The sequence below is a fragment of the Trachemys scripta genome, chromosome 14, assembly GCF_013100865.1.
Source record: "Trachemys scripta elegans isolate TJP31775 chromosome 14, CAS_Tse_1.0, whole genome shotgun sequence".
Taxonomy (NCBI): Eukaryota; Metazoa; Chordata; order Testudines; family Emydidae; genus Trachemys; species Trachemys scripta.
The window spans coordinates 17,250,841-17,277,796 of record NC_048311.1 but is presented as its reverse complement, the minus strand read 5'-3'; the positions used below and the strand labels follow the sequence as shown (position 1 = coordinate 17,277,796).

Genomic DNA, 26,956 nt, shown 5'->3' with positions numbered 1-26,956 from the left:
CCCCCCCCCCCATCCCATATCATTAATGCTCAGACTTGCCATTTGTGTCGTATCTCTTTATCAAACACTCTGCCTAAGCCAGGATGTGGCCAGCCCTTGTAATAGGGTGTATGTAAATGAAATTCTTCCCAGGAGGCCTTGCTGCAAACTATTTGTGGTGCATAAGGAATTTGTGGTGGGGGGTGGGGAGAAGGGACTTGTTACTTCAGTAATCACAAGCTCCTGAGCTCCCTCGAAATTGGAGAAGCAGCAATAATAATCCATCCTGCACCGTTCCTAGTGCTTTGAGTCACTCCATCAGAGGAGCTTGCTTTGCATCTAAATTAGCTGTGACAAAGGGAGAGGAGAGATGATTTTTACATAATACAGGGATGGTAAGAAAACTGAAAACTTTCTTCCCTCTGTCTCTGTCTCATATGAAACTGCATCAGTCAGTGCCTTGAAAACACAGGAGTGCAGATGGAGGAATGTGCAGATAATACAGCAATATACCTGCTGCTCATGAATATTTGATTCTGTAATTATTTGGGAGGGAAAATCACATTCTGCCACATTTTAGCCTTTTACTCCCCTGACTCCTTTCTCCAGCACCACTGGCTGTGATTGCACTGTGGAAGTTTTAGAGGGGTTACTTTTGGAGGAGTCAGGGACAGGGAAAGGAAAGTGTGTGTGAGAGAATGGGGGTAGAATTATCAGCAAGATTTTTAGAAATGAACAAAAAAGCAATCACCATGAACTGGTTATTAGAGCTCTGGCAGATTTGACCGTTAAGCACAGCAGTAGTTCAGTTGAGAAGTAAATCCAGGTCCTGGCCACGTGGGATCATAAAAGATTCCAAGATGTCGTTTTTGCAAGAGATAGGTGTGTTTATTGGAATTCCCACAAATTTTGGTTCAGATAAAATGTAACCTAAATCCAAATTGCCACAGGTTTGCCAAAGCCAAACTCTGACCTCCTCAACCCATTTCAGATTATGTCTGTAATGCTGGTATTCCCCTCTCAGAACTGGCATTTGGGATCCTGAGTTCCAGTACAATGTTCCTAACATTTTTGTTCTTGTATCAGAGGGGTAGCCGTGTTAGCCTGAATCTGTAAAAAGCAACAGAGGGTCCTGTGGCACCTTTAAGACTAACAGAAGTATTGGGAGCATAAGCTTTCATGGGTAAGAACCTCACTTCTTCAGTTGCATCTGAAGAAGTGAGGTTCTTACCCACGAAAGCTTATGCTCCCTATACTTCTGTTAGTCTTAAAGGTGCCACAGGACCCTCTGTTACTTTTTACAGATTCAGACTAACATGGCTACCCCTCTGATACTTCTAAGTAGTAGAGTGTTGTTGTGAACAGTTGTCTTCTCTATGTCCTTTTTTGCCATGGACACAGGCTACTGCTTTCCCTTTATCAGTAATATTAACAATTGTTTCTGCTGGCTCTGAAATATTAAGCACCGTATTTATGCATTTCTAATGAGCCAGTCACCGTAGTGTCATGGTGCCATATATATAACAAGAAAGCTGTACTTCTCCTTAAAAAGATCATACTTTTCCCTCCCACTCCCCTTGTTGAATTATGAATTTTTCTTGATATTTGTCTTTGGAGGAAATGATGAATGGCAAAATTCTGCAAATTTTATGTGTCAATAAATAAATGCGACTCCAGGATGGCAGTGGGGAGCATAGGCCACTGGCTGCATTGAGGTGGGAGAATACCCTGAAGACCCCCCCTCCCCTGGTACAGGGACTGGGCAGTGAGGCTTCATCTGACCCTGACACAGTGCAAGGGCTGGGCCTGCCCCAGAAACATCCTGGGGTCCTTCCCCTCTGCGCCTGGTGCACCAGGAGTGGATGAGCAGTCTCAGCCCATCATAGACTCTAAGGTCAGAAGGGATCATTATGATCATCTAGTCTGACCTCCCGCATGATGCGGGCCACAAAACCTGACCCACCCACTCCTATCCAAGTGTGCAGGGGCTTAGTGTGGGGGGATCCAGGTGTGGACTGAGAGGTTTCTGTGTGGAGCAATCTGGGTGCGGGGGGCTCAGTGGGAGACTTGGCTGTATAGGGGCTCATTGTGGGGGTGCCGGGTGCAGGGGCAATGGGACTCTTCAGGGGATCCAGGTGAAGGTGGTTAGGGGTCGANGGGGGGGGGGAAGAGGGAGGGTTGAATCTCTGTGCGCTTAGCTACAATGTGGTGGTGGAGAGAGTGGGGGGTTGGAAGGGAGAGAGAGAGAGAAAACATGTATGAAAAGAGAGCTGTCCTCATTCTGCTCAGCACAGCAGCCTGAAAGTTCACACAATGAGCAACATGCTGCACACAAACTGTTAATTGGATTTCTGAGCCTTCTACTGGCAGTGATCGAACTATTAAAATGTGACTTCCTCTGTAATCCCACCATGATGAGAGAGGAGTATCCAATAGGGCTGAAGGTGGGATCTATTATTTTTACTTAAAGCACTTGTATTTGTTTCATTTTTCCAGGGAGGTTGTTTTTTTTTTAACCGCCCACAGAGTCATTTATGGAGCCTAAATCAGGAAAGATCTAGTCTTCTTGAAGCACCTTCCAGTTCCTGAATGGACTAACTCTCACTATCTAGGTGGCTTTATGCAATAAAGATGACAATGAAAATGTAAACACAAATACAAATATTGAGGTATCTAACTCTATTGGGGTTTACGCAAGTCCTTCTGTTTTGGGCTTTATTTGGGTTCTTGCAGAAGCCAGTTGTGCAAATCTGCAAGAGACTGGAAAGCGGGCTCCCTGCCATATTTGATTTCACAATCAGAAGGATTTCCATTTTTGAACGTTGCGTTATTTTACTGGAAGGTTAAGAGCCAAGTGGTCTTTTTCTTCTTACTAAGTCATCTGAGTGAGACACTCATTCTGTGGTGGTGGAAAGATGGGCCTAAATTTTCAAAAGTGACTAGAGATGTTAGGTGCCCAATTTCAGCCACTTAAAAGTAGCCTTGTTTTTCTGAAAGTGGTGAGCGCCTGCCTTCTGAAAATCAGGCTCCTTTAAGGTGTTAAGTTGGGCATTCAGAAATAGAAGGACGCAAAATTACTAGTCATTTTTGAAAATGTCGGCCAGAGATTTTAAAAAGGGACAAAAGCAAAAGCATAATTGGAAAAGGGCCTCCGAAAAGCTGACCTCAGCATCATGGTCCATTTTCAACAGAAAGTTCTGAAACACTATTTTAAGTCTAAAACTTTCCAAGACAGTTTAGAGTTCTGAACTCTATACTGAGGAATCAGCACTTTTGAACTTGTGTACTCTAGAAGCCCTTCATTGAGCAAAATAGGTGTGTCTCAAGCCTCTAATAATAAAAGCATTCCTTGTGATAGTGATGGGCAATCTCGGAGTAAAACAACTGACACAAACTGATGTACAGAACTTCTAGCTGAAATGCAAAGATCTCACTCCTCTCCCATCTGGTAGAGATGACCAAGTGTTATCTGGGAATCTAGGTCATCAGACAGAGGCCTTTACCTTTTCTCCCCCACCTTTTCCCTCCCCACAGGTCTGAATTTTTTAAATCATGACTTTTATTAAATCCCAGCATGGTGCAGATCACAGCTATAATTTTTCTCTCTCCCCAACTTCCCACCACAAATCCATTCTAAGTGAGTGACATTTGCAAAGTGTATTTTCACGGCCCTCCATAATCCCTTCAGAATATTAAGACTGCATTACTTTGTCTTTGGTTACATTAACTTCAATTTTCCTTATGAGTAAGTATTTGGCTAAAAATTAATATAGTGAAGTTGAAAAGAATCTTATGATAGGAAAAGACTAATTTCATCTCTGGCTGCTCAGATACCAGAGTACACTGGGGTTAATGTAATTAACTTACAATTTTAGCCTGGGTTGTGTACATACACTGAATTTCCCTGCTGGAAACAAGATTAGATTTTATTACACTATATATCCTGGTTATCTTCACCATGCCTCCAATATTACTTCCTTCAATGACTTCAAGGCTCTCTGCTGCAATGAAAATGCAGAACCATCTGGTACTGAGCCCATGCAGTTTATTTAAGGATTTAATTAAATGCTCTAAATGGTGAGCTTCTACGAATTAACATTTTAAATGTGACTTATTGCAGGTTTAATATTGTCTTAATGCCAACCTGGGAAACTCCATAGCCAAGTTGTTGACGTTTAAATTGAATTCATCTGGGTGGCTCCAGGGGGACTCATTAATTAATCTAAACAACTAATGGGGATTGGTTCTGACTTTTGATGAAGATTATTTACAGAGACAATTTGCAGTGAATAAAGAGTCACAGTAGGCAAATGTTTAATTGAATTTTTAAAAAAGGGACCTCATTGTCTTCAATATCAGGGATGCATCTTGTGAGTAAGCTTTGAAATACATTGAAAGGGGACGATTGCTTGAAGCTTTCCTAGCTCAAGCTAATAACAAAGAGAATGGGTAATTACATTTGCCTGTGTAATTTGCAGCTTGTAAGGGGACAACAGGTCTGCCTGGCTCAGTTTTCACAGAAACCTTGTGTGGTACCAAGAACAAGTTTCTCTACTAGTTTTTACTTCGTATAGCAGAATGCAGGATTGTCCATCTAAACAACAGCTGGTAGAACTAGGGTCAAATTCTGCTCTGATTCATACCAGTATAAATCCAGAGTAACTCTAATGAAGTCAGAGAATTTACTCTGATTTGACAACAGTGTAATCGAGAGAAAAAAATGGGACCATCATCGCTTTTCTATTCTACTGTGCACAAACGGAAATCAGCCCTCTGCAGCTCATATTGCGCCATCAGCCTGCCAGGGATTGACATCTTGCAACATGGTTATTTTTCAGTGAAGTACAGTACCAAAATAGCACTCATCTCTCTGTCTATTGACTTACAGCCATCAAAGCACTTAACCTATTGTCTTAAATACTGCATCTTTCAGATTCATTTTCACTGAGTTTTTATTTTTTACTATTTTAAGTTAAAAATCTGTATTCCAGTCGCACTTAGAGACTGCAACCAAGATGGGAGTCGTGTTGTGCGAGGCATTGAGCATACACATAGTAAGACACAGTCCCTGCCCCGAAGAGCTTGCAATCTTAACTTTTAATAGTAACCTATAACCACACTTAACTTTAAGCATATTAATAAACTCATTGCCTTTAATGAGAATATTCACATGTTTAGAGTTAAGCACATGTGTACACGTTTGCAGGACAGTATTCTAATTAGGCAAGATGGACATTTTTAAATTGCCAGAAATGTATTTAACTAAATGTTAAGGATGATTCAGTAACTAACAAATGTTAATGAGGTGTATGCAGCTATTAATCTGTGATCAATGTTTGCATTTGTAAGAACTCCGCCTGTGTACAGAGAACACACCCATTTTATTCCCAGTGTTGCTATAGACTATTCCACACAGACACACACACACACACACACACGTTGTGCTCTCTCCTGGAGACTTTATTTCTGTTCTTTCTTGTAGCTGGGTTTTTCTTAATCTAAAATAAAAGTAATTCAGATTCCATGGTCTAATATAATCCAGGACTTTAAAAGGTATTTGTCAGGTGGTGGTTCCATCCCATGGATGTCTATTCACTCAGAACAGGACTTAGACCTCCAACTCATCTCACAGAGGACCCCTAAAAGCCTTTAGATCTTGGGTAATGACTTTGGGTCATTTCTGATTTTGTCTGTTTGTGAGTCCATCCAAACATCCAATGCTTAACTAAATATTTTATTTCTGTTTGTGACATACAGATGAGCGGCATGGCGATACAGTATGCCCATTTGGGCTAGGATCTTGCCCCTGCTAAGGCCCTTTTGTGATGTTCTGGCTGCCCAAACAGGCTATAAAGTTGGCTCAATAACCCAGCTGAGAACTCCCTGCCTCTGCACCTTCCCTTACGTCACAACTCTTGGCATCAGGGACACAGCATGAACACTGCTGTGACCCAATGATCCCTACCTGGTTTAATAGTCCCTTGGGGGACTATTATCAGCCAGCACAAGTTAGAGCAAATCCTAGGCTGCTTTATGTTGCTTCAGAGGCCAGAGTGACCCTCAGTAGGTAGATAGGTAGGTGTGTGTGTGTGTGTGATATAAAGCTGTCTTTTCCCCAGCATGCTCAGGTCTGCACTGATAGGAGATCAGCCAAACCCAAGGATCAAGCCCATTCTCTTCTCTGATTTATCTCTACTTATGATTTAAATTTTATTTTTGATAATATAAGAATCTGTCTTGTCTGAAACTAAGAGCTTCCAGACTTCATTTCTTTACATGGCTGGGCACAACTAGAATGCTAATGCAGAAGGGAATTGAGGGGGAGGATACAGTAAGAAGATGTACATAGCCATTAAGTCAAGGAGACTAAAGCATCCAGTCCCGATCAGCCCTGTTGGATACTGTCTAGAGCATTGCCAACGGCTCTGTTACCTAGAGAGGAGCTCTTTTATGCAAACACCTCCAGTAACAGCTTTTGTGGATCTGACAGACAGAGTGGTTAAAAATTATACATTCAGTGGGTATCCTGTAGAGAGATATTGTACAGCACATCTGAAGAGGGGAGGTGGAAACTCAGAAAGAAATTTTGAATTGTCTGAAGGGAAAAGGCTCTCAGTCAGACAGGATGGATCCTAAAGGCAGATCAACCAGTATTGCAGGAGTATTGCCAATGTTATTCTTTCCTACCTTCTCTGGGAAATTGAAGAAGGAATTCAACTTATATGAAAGTAGACCAGAGTCAGGAGGAAGATTAATCCCAGGGGAGGGAAGTGATTTTTATATCTATCTATCTCAATATCTATCTATCTATATATATCTATATCGATAGATAGATATACATATAGCTAGTGATAGACCAAGGCCAGTTGGAAACAGCAGAGTAGTCCTGTTGGTATTCAGGAAGTGAGCGGGCAGAGCCCACCCACTGCTAAAGGACCTCCCCCCAGCCTAAGGATCCACAGGTCCATGATACCAAACAATTGCGGGGAACAACTAATGAAATACCAGGAACGGGAGTGAGGTGACAGGGCTAAACGAAGGGAACCTGAGCAGAGAACTCCAGGCAGCGCCCACTGCTCTTCGAAGGCATCCAGGGAGCCAGCGGACGCCGCCCAGAGGAACTCTGCCCAGATGCGCAAACGGACGGAGGAGCGGAAATAGGCCCCACAGTCGCAGGAAACCCCATCGGCCAACCTCCTCTCCCTGGTTTTGTAGACGGCCATTTTGGCCAGGGCTAGGAGGAGGTTGACAAGGAGGTCCCGCGACTTTGTTGGGCCACGGATGGGGAGTGCGTAGATGAACAGGTGAGGGGAAAAGTGCAACCAAAAATGTATTAATATATCCAAGAGCAGCCGGAATAGGGGCTGCAACCTGGCGCATTCCAGATATATGTGCGCCAGGGTCTCCCTCACGCCGCAAAAGGGACAGGTGTCCAGTAGGGGAGTGAAGTGATGAGAGGCAGAGACTCAATGTAGATGAGAGGATAGTGAGAGAGTAGAGCTTTCCAATGGAGTGAAGATCTCAGAATACATAATCTCTCCTATCCTTTTTGTAGCTAATAGGTTAACTTCTCCAGGCCTCTCTTAAAGTGATGTGGCTAAAGGTTAAATTTTATTTTCTGTAATACCACTCTTTCTTAGATTAACTTGATGTTAAAAACATAAGGTGCTTAAGAAACCAAAAGATAGCTTGCTATAGCTAATTTATTTGAAAGGAAAGGGTCCATTCTGACAATTTCAGAGAGAAAGTTATCTCCATCTTCTAAAGAGAGGTAGGTAATTAACTCATATGGGTTACAGCCTATTACCTGGTCCTGGGCAAAAGGAAGGGGCTGAGGTTTCTGCCCTAAGGGGTTCCATTAGGACCTGGAGGTACACAAGGACCTGAAAGTAGAGTAACAGGTAGTGTGACAGGTAAAATCAAACAACAGGCAAGTTATCATCTTACCTGTCCTTTAAAGAATTGCACATCCTCATGCAGAACCCAAATAAACAGAGCATCTGCTAAATGACAGTGGGGCTCAGATTTTCAATATTTTTCTTTGCTTGTGTTTCACCACTATGGTCATCAGCAGGAAATTAGAATAGTATTTATTTTCCCCCCCATTGGTTCACCTGCTTCTGCTGTTTATTCTGTACCTGAAGTCAACATAATCCTGTTCATCCTATCACAACTGTGGAATTGCCCATTTCAGCACTGGTGGGTCTTTTCAAAGCATAAGTGCCTGAAGTTCACTCAAACAGTGCTACCTGCTTCATTGTATCATGGGAGAATGTGGGTGAGGGCAGGCAACCCTGCATAATTTTTATTTAAAGACATGTTTTAAAAATCTGCTAGAACCTCTGAGTGAAATTCACCTCACTCTCTGGAGTGACATTTCTGTGACCCAAGAATCCAGTGTTTTAGAATTAAAAGAAGATGCATGAGAAAATAATGAAGTTTAACATCTGGATTCAGCCTTTTGGGGAAGAACATTGTCAGCAATAGGCCATGTCCACATCTTACCATTTCTTCCTTCACAACATTTCCAATATCTGACCCTTCCTCTCTATCCCAACAGTTATACTCCTGATTATTTCCCATTTCAATTATTGAAACGTACCCATTGCTGGCCTTCCAAATACCCACATCACCCTCTCCAGTCTACCCAAAATACAACCACCATAACTATCTTCCTTGACTGTTGGTCTGACCACATCTGTGAGTCTCTCCTCTAGCGCCTCCTCCTCCACTACATCAAGTTTCAACTTCAGATCCTCACTTACAAGGCTCTCCGTAACTCAGCCCCAACTGACATCTCCCATTTAATCGCTTCTCTTATTATCCCAGCCTCCAACTTCATAGCGATATCAACCTCAAGGCCTAAGTTGTCTGCTTCTCCCTCAGCCATGCTACCCTCATGCACAGAATGCTGTCCCATTACAGGTCCTCCAAACTACCACACTCTCTTGAAACTGATTTCTTCCATGGTGTCCACAAGAATGGAGTCACTAATATTTTAGGTATTAAACTACCTGTACCATCAAGATCATCAGCTGAATCAAATAGCTAGCAAACGTACTATGTGCTGTAAGCTTTGCTACCTACACTTGTCACATGTCAGTTTGGACCATATGGGGGGCAGAGACTATGCCTTTCTGTTTTGTCTGTAAAGTGCCTGGCACACTTTTGAGCATGGTAGACATAATACTAAAATAGCCCTGTGACATGAGCGGCCCACTGATTTCCCTTGAACTCTGTTCAACACGGTTCTACAACCTTTGGCCAAGGAAGCAGCTCCCTTTCTCCAGGAGAAATTCTCACCCCCTGCAAGCTCGAGTGGGAAGGAGAAAAGGAAAAGGATAATGCAGTAGATAGTAGGGATGCTCAAGATGGGGATATTATTTACATCTCATCTATTCCTGCCTGAAGAGTTGGTAGATTTTATATTTTGCCCTGAGCACCTGTCTACCTAGTTATGGGACCCCTATCCTTCCTACAGCTAATTTGTGCAGACTCTATTAGAGTCCTTCGTCTGGTCTCTACCGATTTCTGCTAGTCTCTGTTGGGTCAGCTGGAGGGCCAATAGCTCCAGGGGCCAGTACACCAATAGGCTTATTGCTCTGTTCTAAAACCCAGTTGCCAAGTGGAAACTATAAGAACCAGTTGAAGGTTTTTCACTATAGTATCCACTAGAGGTAGGTTTATATGTCTCAAAAGACCACGTAGCTGGTTGCTTGGATAGGGCCTGTAAAGCTCTGCTTCCTATTTCACATGAACAGCACATTACTCAATAAGTAGGCCTATTGATGTTATGGAACTACCTGTGGAGGGAGGTCCCACTCATCGCTAGTGAAGGTTCCAGAATCTGGACCTTACTTTGTAATTCTAGCCTCTTAAATCTCTCATAAATTAAAAATCATCATTACATTTAACAAAACCCGCTCCAGCTATGCGTGAAAATGGGATGCTCACTGAGAGGATTAAACCAACCATCCAACCAAAACCCCACAGTCGCGATAAAAACATAGGCCTCACCACAACTCTGCCTGTAGATGGAGGCTCATTAATAGTCATGAAACCAACATGAGAGAAACTTGAAGAGCTGACAGCTATTGGGGAGTCTTGCCCTGACGTCTGATAGCAAGAGAAAATGAATTACGGGGCTGCGCATCAGAAATGATTGACTGGTCACTTTCCCAACAGAGTTTGCGGTCTACAGCAAGTCCACAATGAACACAATATGGCTGGCACTGTCAAATCCTTGCTCATGCTAGTGATTCTTACTCACACAGTAATCTCATTGATTACAAGTGTTCCAGGATCAGCCCCTATTTCAACACTCATTTCTGATATTTGATGCATTCTTATTTAAAGTGCCATACTACTGTATAGAGGATGCCTTATAAGGTATCCCAGACATACTTGTCAGAGATGCCATTTTTCTCACTTTTAATACATATTTTATGATATTTTAATAGTGATTATTATTGTATGAATCATCTCCTCAGTAACCCGGGTGCAGCCAGTGGACTTTAAAAATACATCTATCATATCCTATGTCTGCAAAATGTATAGAGATGGGACCTAGCTACAAAGTAGACACTGTATCTGAACTTTCACAAACTCCTGTGATGTTTTGTTTTCCGGGTTTTAATTCAGGCCATTATAAAAGATACTTATAAAGGGCCAGCCACAAAATTCCTATCTAGCTCAGGATCCAAATTTCAAAGTGTGAAGATTTTCTGATCCAGGACTCTGATTCAGGCCCATCTCTCCTGGATTTATATATTTGGAATACAGTCAGAGATGGAGTCCATCAAGGATGTTTTTTAAAATTAAACCTTGACCAAAGCTGCTCACATTTCAAGACTCAGGTGTTGTAGCTCCTTTCTTCTCCATTGGGTACCAGTATATTGCTGCTATAGTATGGTCAACTTTTAAAAATATATAATATATATTTTAAATGCTTAGCTCCAAGCATGGTATGTTGTACCAAGACCATTCATTAGGAACATTCGTCTAACTTGGTAACATTCAATATGTATGTAACTATGATGTAAAATGATGTACACAAACAAACCCAACTAAAAATCTCTCATATTAAAATTCCCAGCTTTCTGGAATAAATTTTAATTGTCACAGAGTTTAGCAATGTAAAAATGTTCCATTACTGTGCAAATTCTGTCATGCTAACAACAAGAAGTCTGGTGGCACCTTAAAGTCTAAAAGATGTATTTGGGCATAAGCTTTCGTGGGTAAAAAAACACTTCTGAAGTGTTGTTTTTGTGGATACAGACTAACACGGCTACCCCCTGATTCTGTCATGCTAAGTTATTAGTAAACTTCATCTCAAAAATGCTCAATTAAACTGTGATAATCTTGCTGTGGGAGGCTACTTTAACTGAAGGCCCTTCACACAAAAATAGATGTACAGAAACGATTTTTTCTGGGATGGTTCAAGGACTTCCTAGGGAAACAGAATTGTTTAGTTTCTGCAAATTTTTAGTTAATGGGTAAACATTAATTCAACAATGTGTTTTCTTTTTTTCTTACTTGTATCTTCTCTTATGCTCTTACATTGGCAACAAATATTGTTATGCTGAAATACCGTATAACATCTCTACCCCTTTTGTAATAGTTTGGATTAAATGTATCATTCCATATCCAGTATGTGGTTTAAGTATAGCAATAAAAATAGAAAGTTCAGCAATAAAATTTTTCAAACAAATATTCACAGATAGTTTATTGGTATTGTTTGCCCAGCTCTAGCAATTAGCCAAAGACAACACAACTGAACAGCTTTAAAAAACAAACAACCACGTCCTTTCCCCTTCAAATAAAACAACAGCATTTAAAAGAGAAGCCCTAGCCTTAATGCTTTGCTATGAACCAATGGAATTCCATCATTGAAAGACCCAGCAATCCTTTGAGGCCTTTGCAAGCCCCAAGAGGACTGACTTATAAATTTGTCATTTTTCAGTTCATCCCTTTAACAAACTGTCTTATTCCTGGAGTTTAAATTGTTCTATTAGTTGCCGTCAATCTAGGATACTCATATGTCCCGGCCCCCCCGCATCCCCTAATACCTTAGTATTTGAGTGCCTCACAGTGTTTTTAATATAGTTGTCCCCACAACACTCCTCTGAGATAGTCCTTCCCTGTTACCCCCATTTTACAGATGGGAAACTGAGGCACAGAGGCCTGGATCCACAAAAGGACTCGGTTGCCTAGAAAAATCACTGAAACACTGTGATCCACAAAGCCTGAGCCAGGTGCCTCAGCTGTCTCTACAATGCATGGGGAGAGCTAGATGCCTTAGAAAGCGATCCATAAAAGCCAGCACACAAGTAACTCCCCATCTAAGCTTGCCAGAGGGGTGTACGCTAAGCCCCACCTGTCTCACAGAGTTATGTGCCTACGACTGGACTGAAGGGACTGCTAGCCAACCACAACTGGGAACCTACCTCCTGGAGCCAGGTGGCCTAGGCGCCTAAGTCATCTCTTGTGAGAATGAGTTAGGTAAATGCCTCATTCCATATAAAATGTCTGGGGGAGGAGACAGTGTTAGCCTAGTGATTCCAGCACTTACCTGGGATGCAGGATTCCTAGGTTCAATTCCCCCCTCAGCCTAATGGGGGAGAAAAGTTTTGAAGATGGATGCTTTAACCACAGAGCTATGGAATATTAGGACATGGGGCGCCCTAAGTTCTCCTATTGAAGCTGTTCCACTGTAGAATAACGAAAGAGTGACTGGAACAGAGGGACTGGAGCCTCGGTCTCCCACCTCCCAAGTGGGGGCCATAACCACTGGACTCGAGTGTCTCTCTCTTGCTCTCTGGCCCAATGACTGCCTGCAGGCAAGATAGACACTCCTCCACCTCACTTTCCCCAGTTCGTGGATCACACAGGGGCTCAGGTGGGAGACAGGTGTTCACATGTATAGAGTGAGGCAGCAGTGTGCATGCCCCACTGCAGAAATGTAGGCACTGAGGAACTTTGACCTAGGCACAGAGTTAGTTTAGGTGGCAACCACACAGGGGTTTTGTGGATTCGTCGATCTGGGCTAGAGAGTCTAAAGTACATGACTATCCAAACTTACACAAGGAGTCTTTGGCAGAACAGAGGATCAAACATGCATCTCCCAAGTTCCAGACTAGCACCCTAAACTCTTGGTCATTCTTTCTCCCTTACCACCACTTGCAGAAACTATGAAGGGAAAACGTCTTTTAAACCTTTCTGTGCCTCCTGTCTTATGCAACCCATAAAATGAAGTGATGTATTTTTTAAATGAGGGTTGGGAAAACAGATGTCACAATTTTGATTTTGATTAAACAAAGCTATGAGACTGACCTTCTCTTTCTCTCCAAGATCTTGATTATCTTTGGTTTTAAATTCACAAGCAGCATCCATGTCCTGGAAAAAAATATATTGAATTTGCATTATTTTCAAGGTTTACATCCATGCTCCCAGTAATAAAAGACTGAATAGTGAATATTAAGATGGCTGCAATTTTGAGGTGATTGTTTCCTGTAGAGTCCAGTAGCTCAAGTGGAACAGAGCTCAATAATACAGCAAACAATGCTTCCAGTTCTGCAACACCTCTATTGGCTCACATTAAAGAGGGCTGATTAGAACGGGTTTTAAAAAAAAAGGGATTGGAGAATTTCATTATCTTCCCCCCCACCGACCCCCAATTTCCTCCTCTTTTCTGAAACTTGAAAATTTTTAAATTCTGAAACTTGGAAAATTTCAACCAAGTCAGTAGCTGCTCAAAAACAAGGACAAATTTTGTGAGAACTTTGTCAGATTCTGTTTCAGATTTTGAAATTTTATCAATATTTGAAAAATGTGACCAGCTCTAATAGTAACAAAAAATATTTAGCAATTCTATAGCACCTATTACCCAAGGCTTTCTAATCACTTTAAAAAATTGCCATTTTCACACCATTCCTGTAAGGAAGATACTATTATACAATTTTACAGATGGGAAGATTGAGGCACAGAGAGACAATATTTCCAAATTCACATAGAAGTCAGCAGCAAAATTAGGAAGCAGTACCCAGAAATCTGAGCTTCCAATCTCCTGCTGTCATTAACCATTATCAATTTTGAGATCTTTGCAGAAGAAAAAATGTTTCTCAACAGCTGCATTTCATAGTTCTCTGGCTTTTGGGGGACTAAGGCCCAGATTTTGAGAGAGACAAGGTGGGTGAGGTAATATCTTTCATTGAACCAACTTCTGTTGGTGGAAGGTGCACACTTTCAAGCTACTCAGAGCTCTTCTTCAGGTCTGGAGAAGGAGAGTGTGCTTCCTTCCCCAGACCTAAAGAAGAGCTCTGTGTACCTCAAAATCATGTATCTTCCACCAACAGAAGTCGGTCCAATGAAAGATATTACCTCACCCACCTTATCTCTTTCATATTCTCAGACCAACATCACTACAACAGCACTGCAAACAGATTTTTAATGGCATTTAGGAATTGCTGAGCTCAGCATTGAAATGACTAATTTAGGAGCCTAAATCTCATTTTCCAAAGCACTTAAGTGACTAACAAAGGAGCTTGTGCTCCTAAATCACTTAGAAATGTTTAGTATCGGGGGTAGCCGTGTTAGTCTGTATCTACAAAAATAACAAGGAGTCTGGTGGCACTAATCTGTTAGTCTTTAAGGTGCCACCAGACTCCTTGTTGTTTTTTTTTAAATGTTTGAAAATTCCACTCCATGAACATAAATGCCCAGTACATCGACAGCTACATTGTCTACAGAAATTGACATGGATAAAGAATAAATATAAATGTACAATCAAGCATGCAGTGTCATTAATTAGACCCTAACTGGCAAATTCTCTTGTGAAATGCTGAAGATATTGTGGGACATTTTCAAAGCCCCATTAAGAACCCAACTCCCAGTGAAAGTCAATGGGGGTTTGGCACCTCTTATTTTTGCCACTGAAATTCTTCACCAGAGTATTTTGGAATCTGCTTAATTATTTTAAGATCTGCACAATAGTTATTGGAATTGGATTTATTCTCCCTAGATAGAAGGGAAAGGCCGTGAGATGAACTAAAACAGGTTTTCAAAATCATGTAGGTCTAGCAACGTTGAGGCGAAATATTATTCCCCCCCATGTGGGTTTATTTCCCACACTGCCTCTTTTACCCGCTAAGGACACTGATGTCTGCAGAGACAGGCACCCATTGTGTGTTCAGTTAAATACAGACTGTAACAAAAGAGACATCCACATACTGTGTGCGCTTCTCATGAAAAATTTACTTTTGTTCTCTTAACAAATAAAGGTCATTCTGACTGAAACAATTTGTTCGCATTTTGTGTATGGAAAATATAACAGTGAGGGCTTTAAAAAGGTAAAGAAGACAATCTAAATATTAGGGGGAGCCAAGAAGTATGGATTCAGATTTAAACACCAGAGTTCAAGGGGTCAGAGCCAGTTCTACCTTAGGCTCATTTTCACTAAAAGTGAGGTAATCCAGATGAGAGAGAATTGTTTAACACAAAAGGCCAGTTAGAAATGGAGTAAACAGAGGCAGAATGCAAGATTTACTGGGTGAAGTTCCATGGCCCGTGTTATACAGGAGGTCAGACTAAGAGAACTGTAATATTTCCTTTTGGCCTTAAAAATCTATGCATTACAGGGCAAAGCTGAGAGCACATCGTATGTGAATAAAAAAAGACAGCAGCGACATTTGTTTCTGGAGAAGAGAACTGAAGGAAATGGTGAAAGAACAAGATGATGAGATTGGGAATATACTTCACCTAAAAGAGGCAGACATGTGGGCTGAATGATGGATATCTACTTCCATATCGTTCTACATTCTTGGGAACATGCATTACTTGGATTAATTTAATGAAACAGGTCCTATTGCCTCAGTTGGAGACTGTTGAACTCAACAATTCACTTTTATAATTATTCACTACTGTGATTTAATTATTGAAGGAGAATCTCAACACCACTGCTAACTGTTTAATTAAAAACACAATCAGGGAGCAATAACACCAACATGTGACATAGTACTTAGAGGAGGTTCCTCGCTGAAAACTTATTCCAATGCCTTTTCCTGGATAAATTTGCCAATACATTCAGAATTCTAGAGGCAGGACAGGGTGAGGTGCGAGCTGCACAAAATAGCCATAAGCTATTTTTTATTTGGATTCTGCTTAATTTATGCAATATCAAGCTGGAGAAAAGGATTCTCTAGGGCAACTGGGATGGGGGTAGCATTTCTCATGGTACGGAACAGACAAACCTTAGATACAAGGATTATAAAGGGATTCTTCACTCAGTTTGCTAGGGGATGCAAACAGATCCTGTGAGGAACCTCCTGTTCCATGATTTGAGAGCCTACCTCTCCCTTACCTGCCTCTTCATGCAATTCTTTTCACCTGTGTAAAATGCTACCACAGATGTGAGGGCAGAATTCTGATCTAATAGCATTTCACACCCACTTTAAACAACTGCAGATGACTCCACCCAGAGCCTCAGTTGGTACAAATCAGAGTGACTCCACTCTAGCCCTCAGTACCTTCTAGGCTTTGAGGTGAAACTTCTATGTAGCGTGAGAGAGGTACCCTGGTTCAAATCCCGTACAAAGTCCTTGCGCTGACACCTTTCATCAGCATTAAATTCACTATAGACTATTTAAAATAAAAGAAACAGAAAACTAGCCCTTAAATGATAGTGAGTTGAGCCATTATCTTGACGAACACTGGTTCTCTAGAAATATTGAGCTGTGACTAGAACAATTCCCATTATTTAGATACTTTGGAATTTTAACAGAGATCAGTGGTATTTATATAGCTAAAGGTGGAGACAAAATAGCTGCCTCTCTCCCTTTGACAAACCAGGGACCCTGAAAAGTCCAATTGGGTCTTTGGGAATTCACTTCTTTAGCTCTTGATGCAGGGGGTGGGGGCTCAGCCCAAGCACATAGGCTAATCATGATTTATGAGGCAGGTAGGATTTTTTTAGGAAGGAAAGTTTGCATCTGTCTATTGTGAAAGGGACTGGTTATGAACGAAAGCAATTACAGACCCCCAGGGTTGACAGCACTTGCTAGATTTAAACAGTCTCACTTGGTGCTCGTAAGAAGTTGAAGTGAAGATTTCTAAATTCCTAGGCTGTCTTTTCCTATTATTCTTTAAAACACCCAGCTTTCCTGCTAACTAGGTTATATCAACTTTTTTGGTTTTAATACTTTTTTTAAAAGCTGAAACTACTGAAAAAATTAAATGGCTGCCTTCTTGAATATTATCTTCCCAGTTTATTGTGTGCCCTCTCTCCCCTTCCTTTCCTGGAGAGACCAGCCATCACATGAAAATGCTTTTCATCATCTGCAAAATTTGATGCCCAAAATAGCCCCATGGTTGCCCTAGCAACTAGCATTTATTCCCCCTCCCTCCTTCCCCCCCTTTGCATATTGCTGCATATTTCTATCATCTCTTTCCAGGCACAGTTCATAAACACGGCTGCATAATAAAGAATGTTATCACCAATGACTTACAGCCCAGCTGCTGCAAATAAGATATGAAGTGGCAGGGAAATACAATTTCATGCAGCTAGGACAACAGATTGATTGGGTGCCCTTCAAATTTGATGCCACTTCTTTAAGTCTGTCCAAATAAAAAAAAAGTTAGTTTCCCCAACCCGTCTTTTCCTGGTGGTAATAGACAATAAAAGCAGGAGATAATTCATAGGGATACTCACTATGGCTGAAGCAACCTTGCCCTGAGACACTGATGATTCAAAGAGATATGTGCCTTCCTCCCCATCCCTATATGCTTCCCCAGTCCTTCTTCATCAAAAGCTTTATCCCTCCAGTTTGGTCGTCTTTTTAATTTAATTAGCTTCCCTCTCAAATGATTATTCCTGCTCAGATTACTAGCAGGAGGGCTGTTGTAGATCTAGGTAAAACAAAACGCTGCACTCCCACAAGTGCCATCTTCAAAGTTTGATTATATATAGTTAGACTAAGAGTGATACAAAAAGCTGCGAGCAACTCCCATGAGTGGAAAGTGTTCCCGGGATCATCAGCATGTCAAGAGGAGGTGGGGTTCTTGAACTGAATCTGGGGAGGTCACCCTACTCCATTGTGCCATTGTTTATAGCAGGGATCCTCAACGTTTTTCTTTCTGAGGCCCCCTCAACATGCAATAAAAACTCTACAGCCCACCAGTGCCACAACCACTGTTTTTCTGCATATAAAAGCCAGGGCCAGCATGAGGGGGTAGCAAGCAGGGCAATTGCCCAGGGCTCCACGCCACAGGCATCCCCACAAAGCTAAGTTGCTCAGGCTTTGGCTTCAGCCCCAGGTTGCAGAGCTGGGAGCCCCACACAGCAGGGCTTCAGGTTTCTGCCCTGGGCTCCAGCAAGTCTAACACTGGCCCTGCTTGGCATCCCCCCTGGAAACCTGCTCGGGGAGGGATATGGGTGCAATAGGCACAGACCCAGCAACAAAGTGACTGAAATTCTATTATATCTGGGCTCTCACAGAGCCCTTATCCCCATAGTATCTGAACACTTTGCAGAAAGGCATTAAGAGACATGACTAGCATGTGGCACCTGTGGTTCCCTCCACCCCAAAGGAAACTGTTTGGAGATTTTTTTACCTTTACTATTTTAACTGTATTTACTGTATTATACAGACACTATGCTATGTGTTTCTATTAGAAGTCCAAGGTCAAAGAAGTGCACCTTGCACTTGAAGCAGAAGGGAATGAGATTTATGGCATGTCTTTGATCCTGTGGGAGCTCTTTCCACAGTCTGGGACCACCCCCCAAGAAAGACAAGCTTTATACTTATGGTGGAAAGCTCCATTGTGCCTAAAGAGGGGAACTGTGGACTCCAGTCCTCATCCCGGACCTTTGTGATCTTTTATATATCACGAGCCCAACCCCTTGAATGCCTCAAAGACAAAGGCTGCAACCTTAATTGTGCTTAATAGTCTATGGAAAGCTAAGGTAGAGAGCAAAGAACAGGTTTGATGTGCATGTGCTCACCATTGCCTGCATTATGGAGGAGCTGGACTACTGCCTTCTGTGCTAGTTGGGAGTTTCCTGCTCTAGAGCATTAGGAGAATGAGCAAATAAAATTAATTGACATATGCAGCACAGTTAATGAAAAAGTTTCTTAGGAGTCAAATCCAGGTTGTCACCACTTCAGTGGCAGCAGAGACGGTCACTGCAGTCCAGCCTTGAGGTGACAAAAACACATATAACTGAGTTCAGATTCTGTAGGATCAGATGTGGCCTCCAGGCCAGTTGTAGATGACAGAGTGCATTATTTGCAGATGCTGCTATTGAGAGCTCAACATCAGCAAGGAATCCAGGTGCCTCCTACAGTGTCGACTCAGTTGACCAGCTATGGTTGTGAATCTTCAACCAGTGGAGACCGCAAAGTGGCTACAAATGTCTCAAAACATTTCCCTCTGTCAGCTAGCTTCATCTTCATCTTGTTTGGGCTCAGCTTCAACCAGGTATGCTTCATTCATGAGCTGATCTCGAGCAAGCACTGGGCCAGCTCAGTGACAGTGGTATTGTCATATGTAGCAAAGGATAGATAGAGCTAGGTGTCATCAGCATGTTGTTTGCCATTGAGTCTATGAAGTCTCAGCAATTCTAGTGGCTTCATAAAATGTTGGTGCTTCATGCCCAGTTACCAAGTCATGGGGCAGATTCTGCTTCTGTAATTCCTTTTCAGCATTAAGCACATTTGCAAGAGAAAAGGATCTTTAACCATTCATCTGCTTCTTTTACCAATTCCCCATCTTAAGAGATGAAGGATTATCTAGTGATTAACGTCTAGTGTAGGACTGGGAGACAGGAGCCCTGGATTGTGTTTCTGGCTCTAACATAGACTGTGTTACCTTCTGTAAGGTCACATTACCTGACTGCGCCTCACTTTTCCCACCTATAAAATGCAACGGTGAACCTATATCGAAAGCTTGGATCCAAATAGCTCTGAACTATGGAGTATTTGGGAGCTGCATCTGAATTTTGCAGCTTGAGAACATCTCTAGTAAAATGAACATAATACTTCCCTAACTCCCATGGGTGCTACGATGCTTAATGAATGTCTGTAAAACATTTTGTCATCCTCAGCTGGAAGGCCCTAAAACAGGGCAAAGTATCAATCTCATTAACGGTATGGGGTGATTTCAGATCTAGTGTGATCAGGTGCAACTCCACTGAAGTCAATGGATTGACACCTGCATAGAGGTTGGAATTTGCTCAGTGATAACATAATCACATCCACAGTAAGTAGAATAGTTTGTCAGATGGAGACGTGCGCCTACAGGAGGGAGCAAAAGAACTCTACGGGAGCAGAGATCCTTTTCTTTTTTTAATGGCAATATCCCTACCAACAAAGAATAAGGAAAGGGAAACCCAGAAAACACAACATATAGGAAGGGAAAGATTCATGCACTGAGTAACTCTCAGCATTTTCTTTGAGGCAAGAGTAGTTCTTTAATCTAGTGAGGGTCATTCCTGTGCTGATTTCTGCCCCGAGTGGAGGCCAAGTTCATTCCTTTTAATTTCCTTTAGATGCGAGTGCTTGGATACAGAATCCAATTTATCCTTCTTGCCTCGAGTAAATAAATAATGATAAAAAACCTAGTGTGCCCTATAAATGCCCCATAATATACAGAACCTAAACGTCACATTTTTTTTGCACCTGAAACCTTAAACCCCATTGACACCATAAAACACCAGCATCTCATGTCCCATGATTGTTTCCCATAATGTAGAAGAACATTAAGGAGAGAAAAATTGTGCTGAAAAATGACATCTTATCTGTTTTCTCCCCCCCAACTTCCTCCCCCACTGCCACTCTGTGTTTTTGTCATTGCAGGTCAGACACCTGCTCCCCACTTTATAATCTGCAGAGGTGATAAATTCTTGTATGCACTGATTACCAGTGACTGCATTCACTCCGTGTCAATCTGGAAACCAGCAAATTCACTCACACTTCCCATTCTTTGTCCTGCAGGAGGGAAAAAAAGCACTGATGCTGGGAATCTGCCTCTCTCCTCCTTGTCTCATGTCAGTGATAAAGAACTATTATTCAAACAAGGCTCCATATTAGCACCCACATTGTATGAGGCACACAGCCACTTTGATCGGCTCTTCTGAGTTCTTAGGAGTTGGGGGAGGCAGGGAAGATAATTTACATGAGCTGGGGTCTTCTGTATTTAGCCATCACCTCAGCATGGCTAAAGAAAAGTTTAAAATGGCAGGACAGGTGGGTAATACTCCAAACTGGCATATACCTGTCAAAAAAACCATTTAATAATTGTATCCGCAAAACAAGCAACTGGGCTGCCCATTAAAGGACCGAGCTTTGTAGGATAGGGGCCATATCATGGCCTCACTTAGACCCTAGGCAGCCCCACTTGAGTTGTACCAGTAGGTGAGGGGAGATTCGGCCCTGATTTTCTTTTTTTTTTTTAAAGTCATGATAATGCTTAGCACTGAGAAGTTCTGTACAAGCCCTGACTAGTTGAGACTCCCGACTTCCCGGGAGACTGGAATAGAGGACGGCTTCGCTTATTATTTGTTCTTGTGTCATAAAAAGTGTTGATCTAAAAATGGGTAGGGTAGGGTGGGGTGGGCTGAGGAAGAGAGGGTGAGAGCTTTAGCTGGTGTCCTTAGGCAGAGCTCCACCGAAGTCAATGGGCCAGTCAGTACAGCTCCATTGACTCTTTAAAGGCAAAGAAGCAATGCCAGTTTACAGCAGCTGGGGATCTCTCCCTAAAAAAAATCTGCACTCTTTAAGGAGATTGCACCTTTATCAGGTAAACAGCTGTATTATAGGTCTGAACTGTATTGTCTGTCTACAGCACCCTTGGACCGGGGGAGTATGTCGTCTACATATGATACAGCTTCATGTTCATTGTTGGTGCGTAGTAAATCTTCATAATGGATGTTCACATCTAGAGGAATGCAAAGAAGCATGTCCTTAAAAGATTGGGTCACCAGCGAAGGGTGTGAGTAATGGGAATAGTTTGCATTCATAGAGTTTAGACACTCAAGCTAAGATGGGTACAGTGGTTCTTTAGAGTTGAGAAGACAGCAGGAGAAAGCAGCTTCATATACATGTTGGTGAGTTTGCTCATCTTTCAGAAGCTACTCCAGTGAACTCTCTCTTACCCAGCGGACAGCACGTCACTAGTTTTAGATCATTCCTGCCCTGGGTTGCATTTGAACAAGTGAACTAGGGGTGAAACAGTTGCCTCCAGCCATCACCATTTCCCTGAGTTGTCAAGCCCCTGCATAAATGCAGGAAAACACATCCCCTTAAGTCAAGATTTCTAGGCTTTGATTCTGTGGCTCCACACGTCAGTCATACACACATGTCCTATATAGAAATTTCCCTTTTTTGTGTGACATACAGGAGAGCTTACACTCTGTTCTCTCTTTCACCTGGATTTGCTCTTTCCTTTGTGGTAGATACAAGGGATTTGATTGAATTAACTTAATTGGCAAATGTATTGTTCCGACAGCTGTGGCAGAAATGACTTTGTGCATTAGTCGGCAGGTTAAGTAGCTCATGGCCGTTCCGACTACCTATTGCTGCTGTCAGGCACCTCTGTATTGGTTCAGGATCATACAGCTTCCAAGCAGACTGAGGAGCAGTTCCACTGTGTTCTTCATCTGAGCTGGAGATTCACAGCTGGTGCCTTTTGTCACCCAAGCCTCTGGAAATCAATATTTATTGAATTGGGAAGACCAAGGAAGGTTGCCACAATCTTCAGCGTAACATGCATTGGAAACAGGGCCTGAATATATAGTATACTTTAAAACAGAGCATCCATGTGTCTGGAAAGAGGGAATGCCTCTGTCTCCTGGGCCTAGGTTTCTGTCTCTTTCTGAATTACAAATATGAGGGTTGGGCCTCGATGTTTATAAACCCCAGCAGAGCCCATGTGAGGTCCCAGTGAGCTCCTACAACCAGCTCTTCTGCACCCACCCTCCCCTGCCTGCAATAAGGGTCTGACACATAGGAGCATTGGGAAGACCCTACATTTATTTCTTGGTCCATTGACTCTAGGGCCTGCTGTACACTGCAAGTCCATAGGGCAGCCAGCAGGGATATTGTTTGGCTATGGATAGGGAGAGCCCATTTGCTTCCTCTCCCACAGCTGCCAAACCCCTTCTCCCTCCCCGCATCATCCTCTAGGCACCCAGCATGGCAGGGCTCCATTCTATCTCTCTGGGATCATTCTGACCCAAGGGCTCCTTAACACTCATGTGAACACACACCCTCTTCTCCCCTGAAAGGTTGTCTTATGTCTTACTGTAGGTTTGTGTTATTCGGCCAGGAAGCTCTTTGGGTCAGGAAAGCCATTTTATCTGCGTGCAAAGTGCTGTGGCACCTGATTGTGCTGTGCGAATGTTTCCCCCTCATTTACATTTGGAAGGGCAGAAAAGCGGGTGCTGTCCAAACACTTGGAGCGCTCCAAGAGCTGCTTCGAACCTGGGGAAAGGGAAGGCCTGGGGACTGCTGAGGCAGCTGGCTGCAGTGCTGCGGGGGGATGGGGGGGAGAGGGCGGGGAGAGTGGAATGATGAATGGAGCATAGGGGCAATGGAGACAAGAGGAGTAAGGGAAGGCATTGGGAGCAATAGAGAAAAGGGAGGGATCTGGAGCAGTACAGGGGGAGAAGCGAAGGGAGAAAACTTAGGTGGCAATTAATGGAGATTTTGGGAAAGACCCAGGGACACTCTGGGAGAAATGTGCTTTACTGTGTCCTCTCATTCGGGGGCCTGCGCCCTGCAGAACAGCCCTGGGAGCTGTGAACGAGCACCCTTGCATTACACGTTTGGAAATCGATTCTTACCCAGTTTCCACACTGTGTGTTCTACGTGGACTAAGCACAAAGGAGGGGAAGGGGATTCTCCCCAGTAATAAGCTGGGGAGGCTTTTGCTTCTAGACTAGTGTGAATTTGACAGTGATTGGCAGCGGCGAGCAGAGCAACACAGCCACACCAACGGACCTTCAGTGACCTGCTGTGTGTGAAATGAGCTGGCGGAAATAATCCTGATCCTAGCGGACAAGCGTCTATATCACCATCCTCACAGGTGGGACACGGGAGCAGTCTTAGCAGAGAGGCAGAGGAGACTGAATTGCCCTCTCATCCAAAGAGGTCATCGCCAGGTCACTGGCAGAGCAGGGTATGAGGAGAGGGCTTGTTTTACCATCGCTTACACTGTAAGTAATCTTTGGAAAAACAGAGGTTTCCATCCTCCCGAGCTGTCAATGTGGTACCGTCTCCACCACTAAATTCACTTGAAAGACCACTTTTAACTGCTTTTTCTTTGCATACACACTGGGCTAGAGAAGAGAGGAAATTTTCATAAGCATCTTGATTTCTACTAACTGAAACCAGTGTAAATCTCTGTTTTTTATTAATCTCACTTACATTTTGTGCCTGACTTGTGCATAAAACTTCCCAGATTTACACAAGCCAACTCCATAAGTCATTCCTTTCCCAATCGGGCCTTATATCTTGATGACCTTTTAGAAACCAATGACTGCTTTTCTGTTGTTATCCATAATTGGAAAAGCACTGGAGATAAGAAAATTTATAGCAATGAGTGATCTACCTGAGAGAGACGATAAAGAACACTGGTCGGCAGAAAGAGAGGAGAAGAAAAAATACCCCCTCTCCCCTACACAACTGCCAACCAAGATTAACTTCTTTTATGCTTTACAAAATAGATTTACCCCAGTCAGTTCTACCCCGTAACCTTCTATCACCTTCCCTAGCCCATCCTGCTTACATTTCCAAAATACACACAAATTCCTGACTAGCATCTGCTCTAGTTTCCTCCTATTATGAATTTATCTAAACACACACACCTCACTCCTAACCTCATCCTTGCCCCCCCCCTCCAAAATGAATAACCTTTTTATCACACGAAACAGGGTCCTCTAGAAAGATAATCTGGAACCGGAGTGAATATACAAACATATGTCTACTAGAGAGGGAGGTGGGAGAGAGATAAACTTCAGTGAATACTCTCTCTCTCTCTCTCTCACACACACACACACACACACACACACACACACACACACACACACCTTTGGGGTTAATCACACAGACACATTAATAACTCTGCCCATCACTTGCACTGATCTCTGCCAGCAGGAATCATTTCACACGACAGGATCACTGAACTGCTTATGAAAATCAAAAGAGCCATTCCCACTCTGAATCTTATTTTGTTTTGGAACAAAGGCAGAAAGGTCACAGGCTGCCTCACCCCCTCGACTTGGGAGAGCCAAAAATGGGGACGTAGTTCCGTTATTTTTAAGAAGGGAGAGTCATTTCTAAGGCTCAGATTCTGATCTCAGTCACAGTGGTGTAAACCCAACATATAATAACGCCTTTGAATGAAAATGACTCCCATTAAGTTAACTCTGAAGTTTAGACCTGAGTTACTGAGATCAGATTCTGGCCCAGTATAAGCAGGAGAGGTACTAAGGTTATACATTTTTTAAAATATTTCCTAGTATAAACATTAGAATATGCCCCATCAGCACCATCCAGGCTTGTGGGTTTAAGATTTACAAAGAGGAACAATGAAAAGATGCATGAAGAAACACTGAATGATCATTCACTAAATCTTTCTATGTCCTTGCTTTCATACTTCCTGGGAGAGCCGAACACTGGCAATGCTGCCAAGTGTTTAATGTAGAGGATAGGAAGAAAGGGTTCCTGGATGCCCTACCACTAGTGCAGTACGTGCCCACAGGGAAATGACTCTCTCTGCTATTTTTAGCATGCTAGCTGAAGCAGAGCTAGTGAGTGTCCTTCTGCCAGCACTGGGAAGCTGTGACCAAATACACCCCTGTATTCACACCCTACACACCACTGTAATAATCTTTGTACAAAATACACCTTGTAAGGTATCCTTTGAAAACTAATAACTTGCTGGTCAATAATATCGTGGTGAAATGTGTGTAGCAACATTATATGTACAGTTCTGAACATAAATTGAAGTTATGACTGAAATGTGTTTACCAGACAAGTCAGGATAGTGGGTAAATCAGTTTCTCAAAGACAAAGGAGAAGGTAACACCTCTAGCCAGTTGACTGGCAGTCACTAATCAAGTGGCCATTCTTTGGCAGTGAAGCAGGGAAGGAATAGGTGGATCTGCATCTTAACAAACAACAAACATGGAACCTCTTTTACCACGAGACCCCATATGTCCATCCTCACAGCTAGAATGAACTTTATCTAGGGATACCCCTCTGGAAAACGTATTTCAAAGGGTGACTGGATCATAAAAGGGAGAAGCAAAAACACCCCAGGTATTCTGTCTCTCTCTCTCTCTCTCTCTCAGCTGAGAAGACAAAGGAACCAGCCATTAGACTTTGAGAAGGGTTCTGACCTGAGAATTTGGTTGCCCTATTGCTGGGAACATGTGGTAAGGATTTCACCTTGAACTGAGTCTAGTTTGTTCAGTTTTAGTTACTAGAAAGCGTTTTTATCTTTATTTTTCTTGTAACAATTTCTGACTTTAATACCTTACACTTGTGCTCACTTAAAACCTCTCTCTTTGTAGTTAAATAAACTTGTTTTCTTCTTTAATCAAAACTAATCTAGTGTTGTGTTTAAACTGAATTGTTTGGTAACTCCAGTTAAGGTAGCAAACTGTTGTACAGAGACATCGAACCTCTAATATCTGAACTGTCCAGGAGAGGGCTAGATAGTGCAGAATCCATGTTTTTGGTGAAAATCTGGGACTGGGAGTGTGTTGGGGTCACCCTGCAAGTGGAAGCCAGAGTGTTGACTGGAGTGTTGCTGGCAGGCTGCAGCTACACACAGATACTCAGGGTGTGACTTGCAGGCTATATGTGAGAGGCCCAGGTGGGAGCTACAGCAGCAAAGCATTGTAAGGCACCTAAGGTTGCAGGGCAAGTGGTGACATGAACCCCCAACTAGTCTGGATTGCATCCTGGAATGTCATAGA

The 26,956-nt window shown here is 42.6% G+C and overlaps 1 protein-coding gene across 3 annotated transcripts in view; it reads right to left on the bottom strand.

Moving 5' to 3' along the window:
- TNRC6C (trinucleotide repeat containing adaptor 6C) overlaps positions 1-26,956 on the bottom strand; it is a 611,446-nt gene that overhangs the window by 544,429 nt on the left and 40,061 nt on the right. For all 3 annotated transcript variants that reach the window (XM_034789728.1, XM_034789729.1, XM_034789732.1), the window contains exon 3: positions 13,312-13,374. In XM_034789728.1, the coding sequence (XP_034645619.1) occupies positions 13,312-13,374 (63 nt within the window). The remainder of the gene's footprint in view (positions 1-13,311; positions 13,375-26,956) is intronic.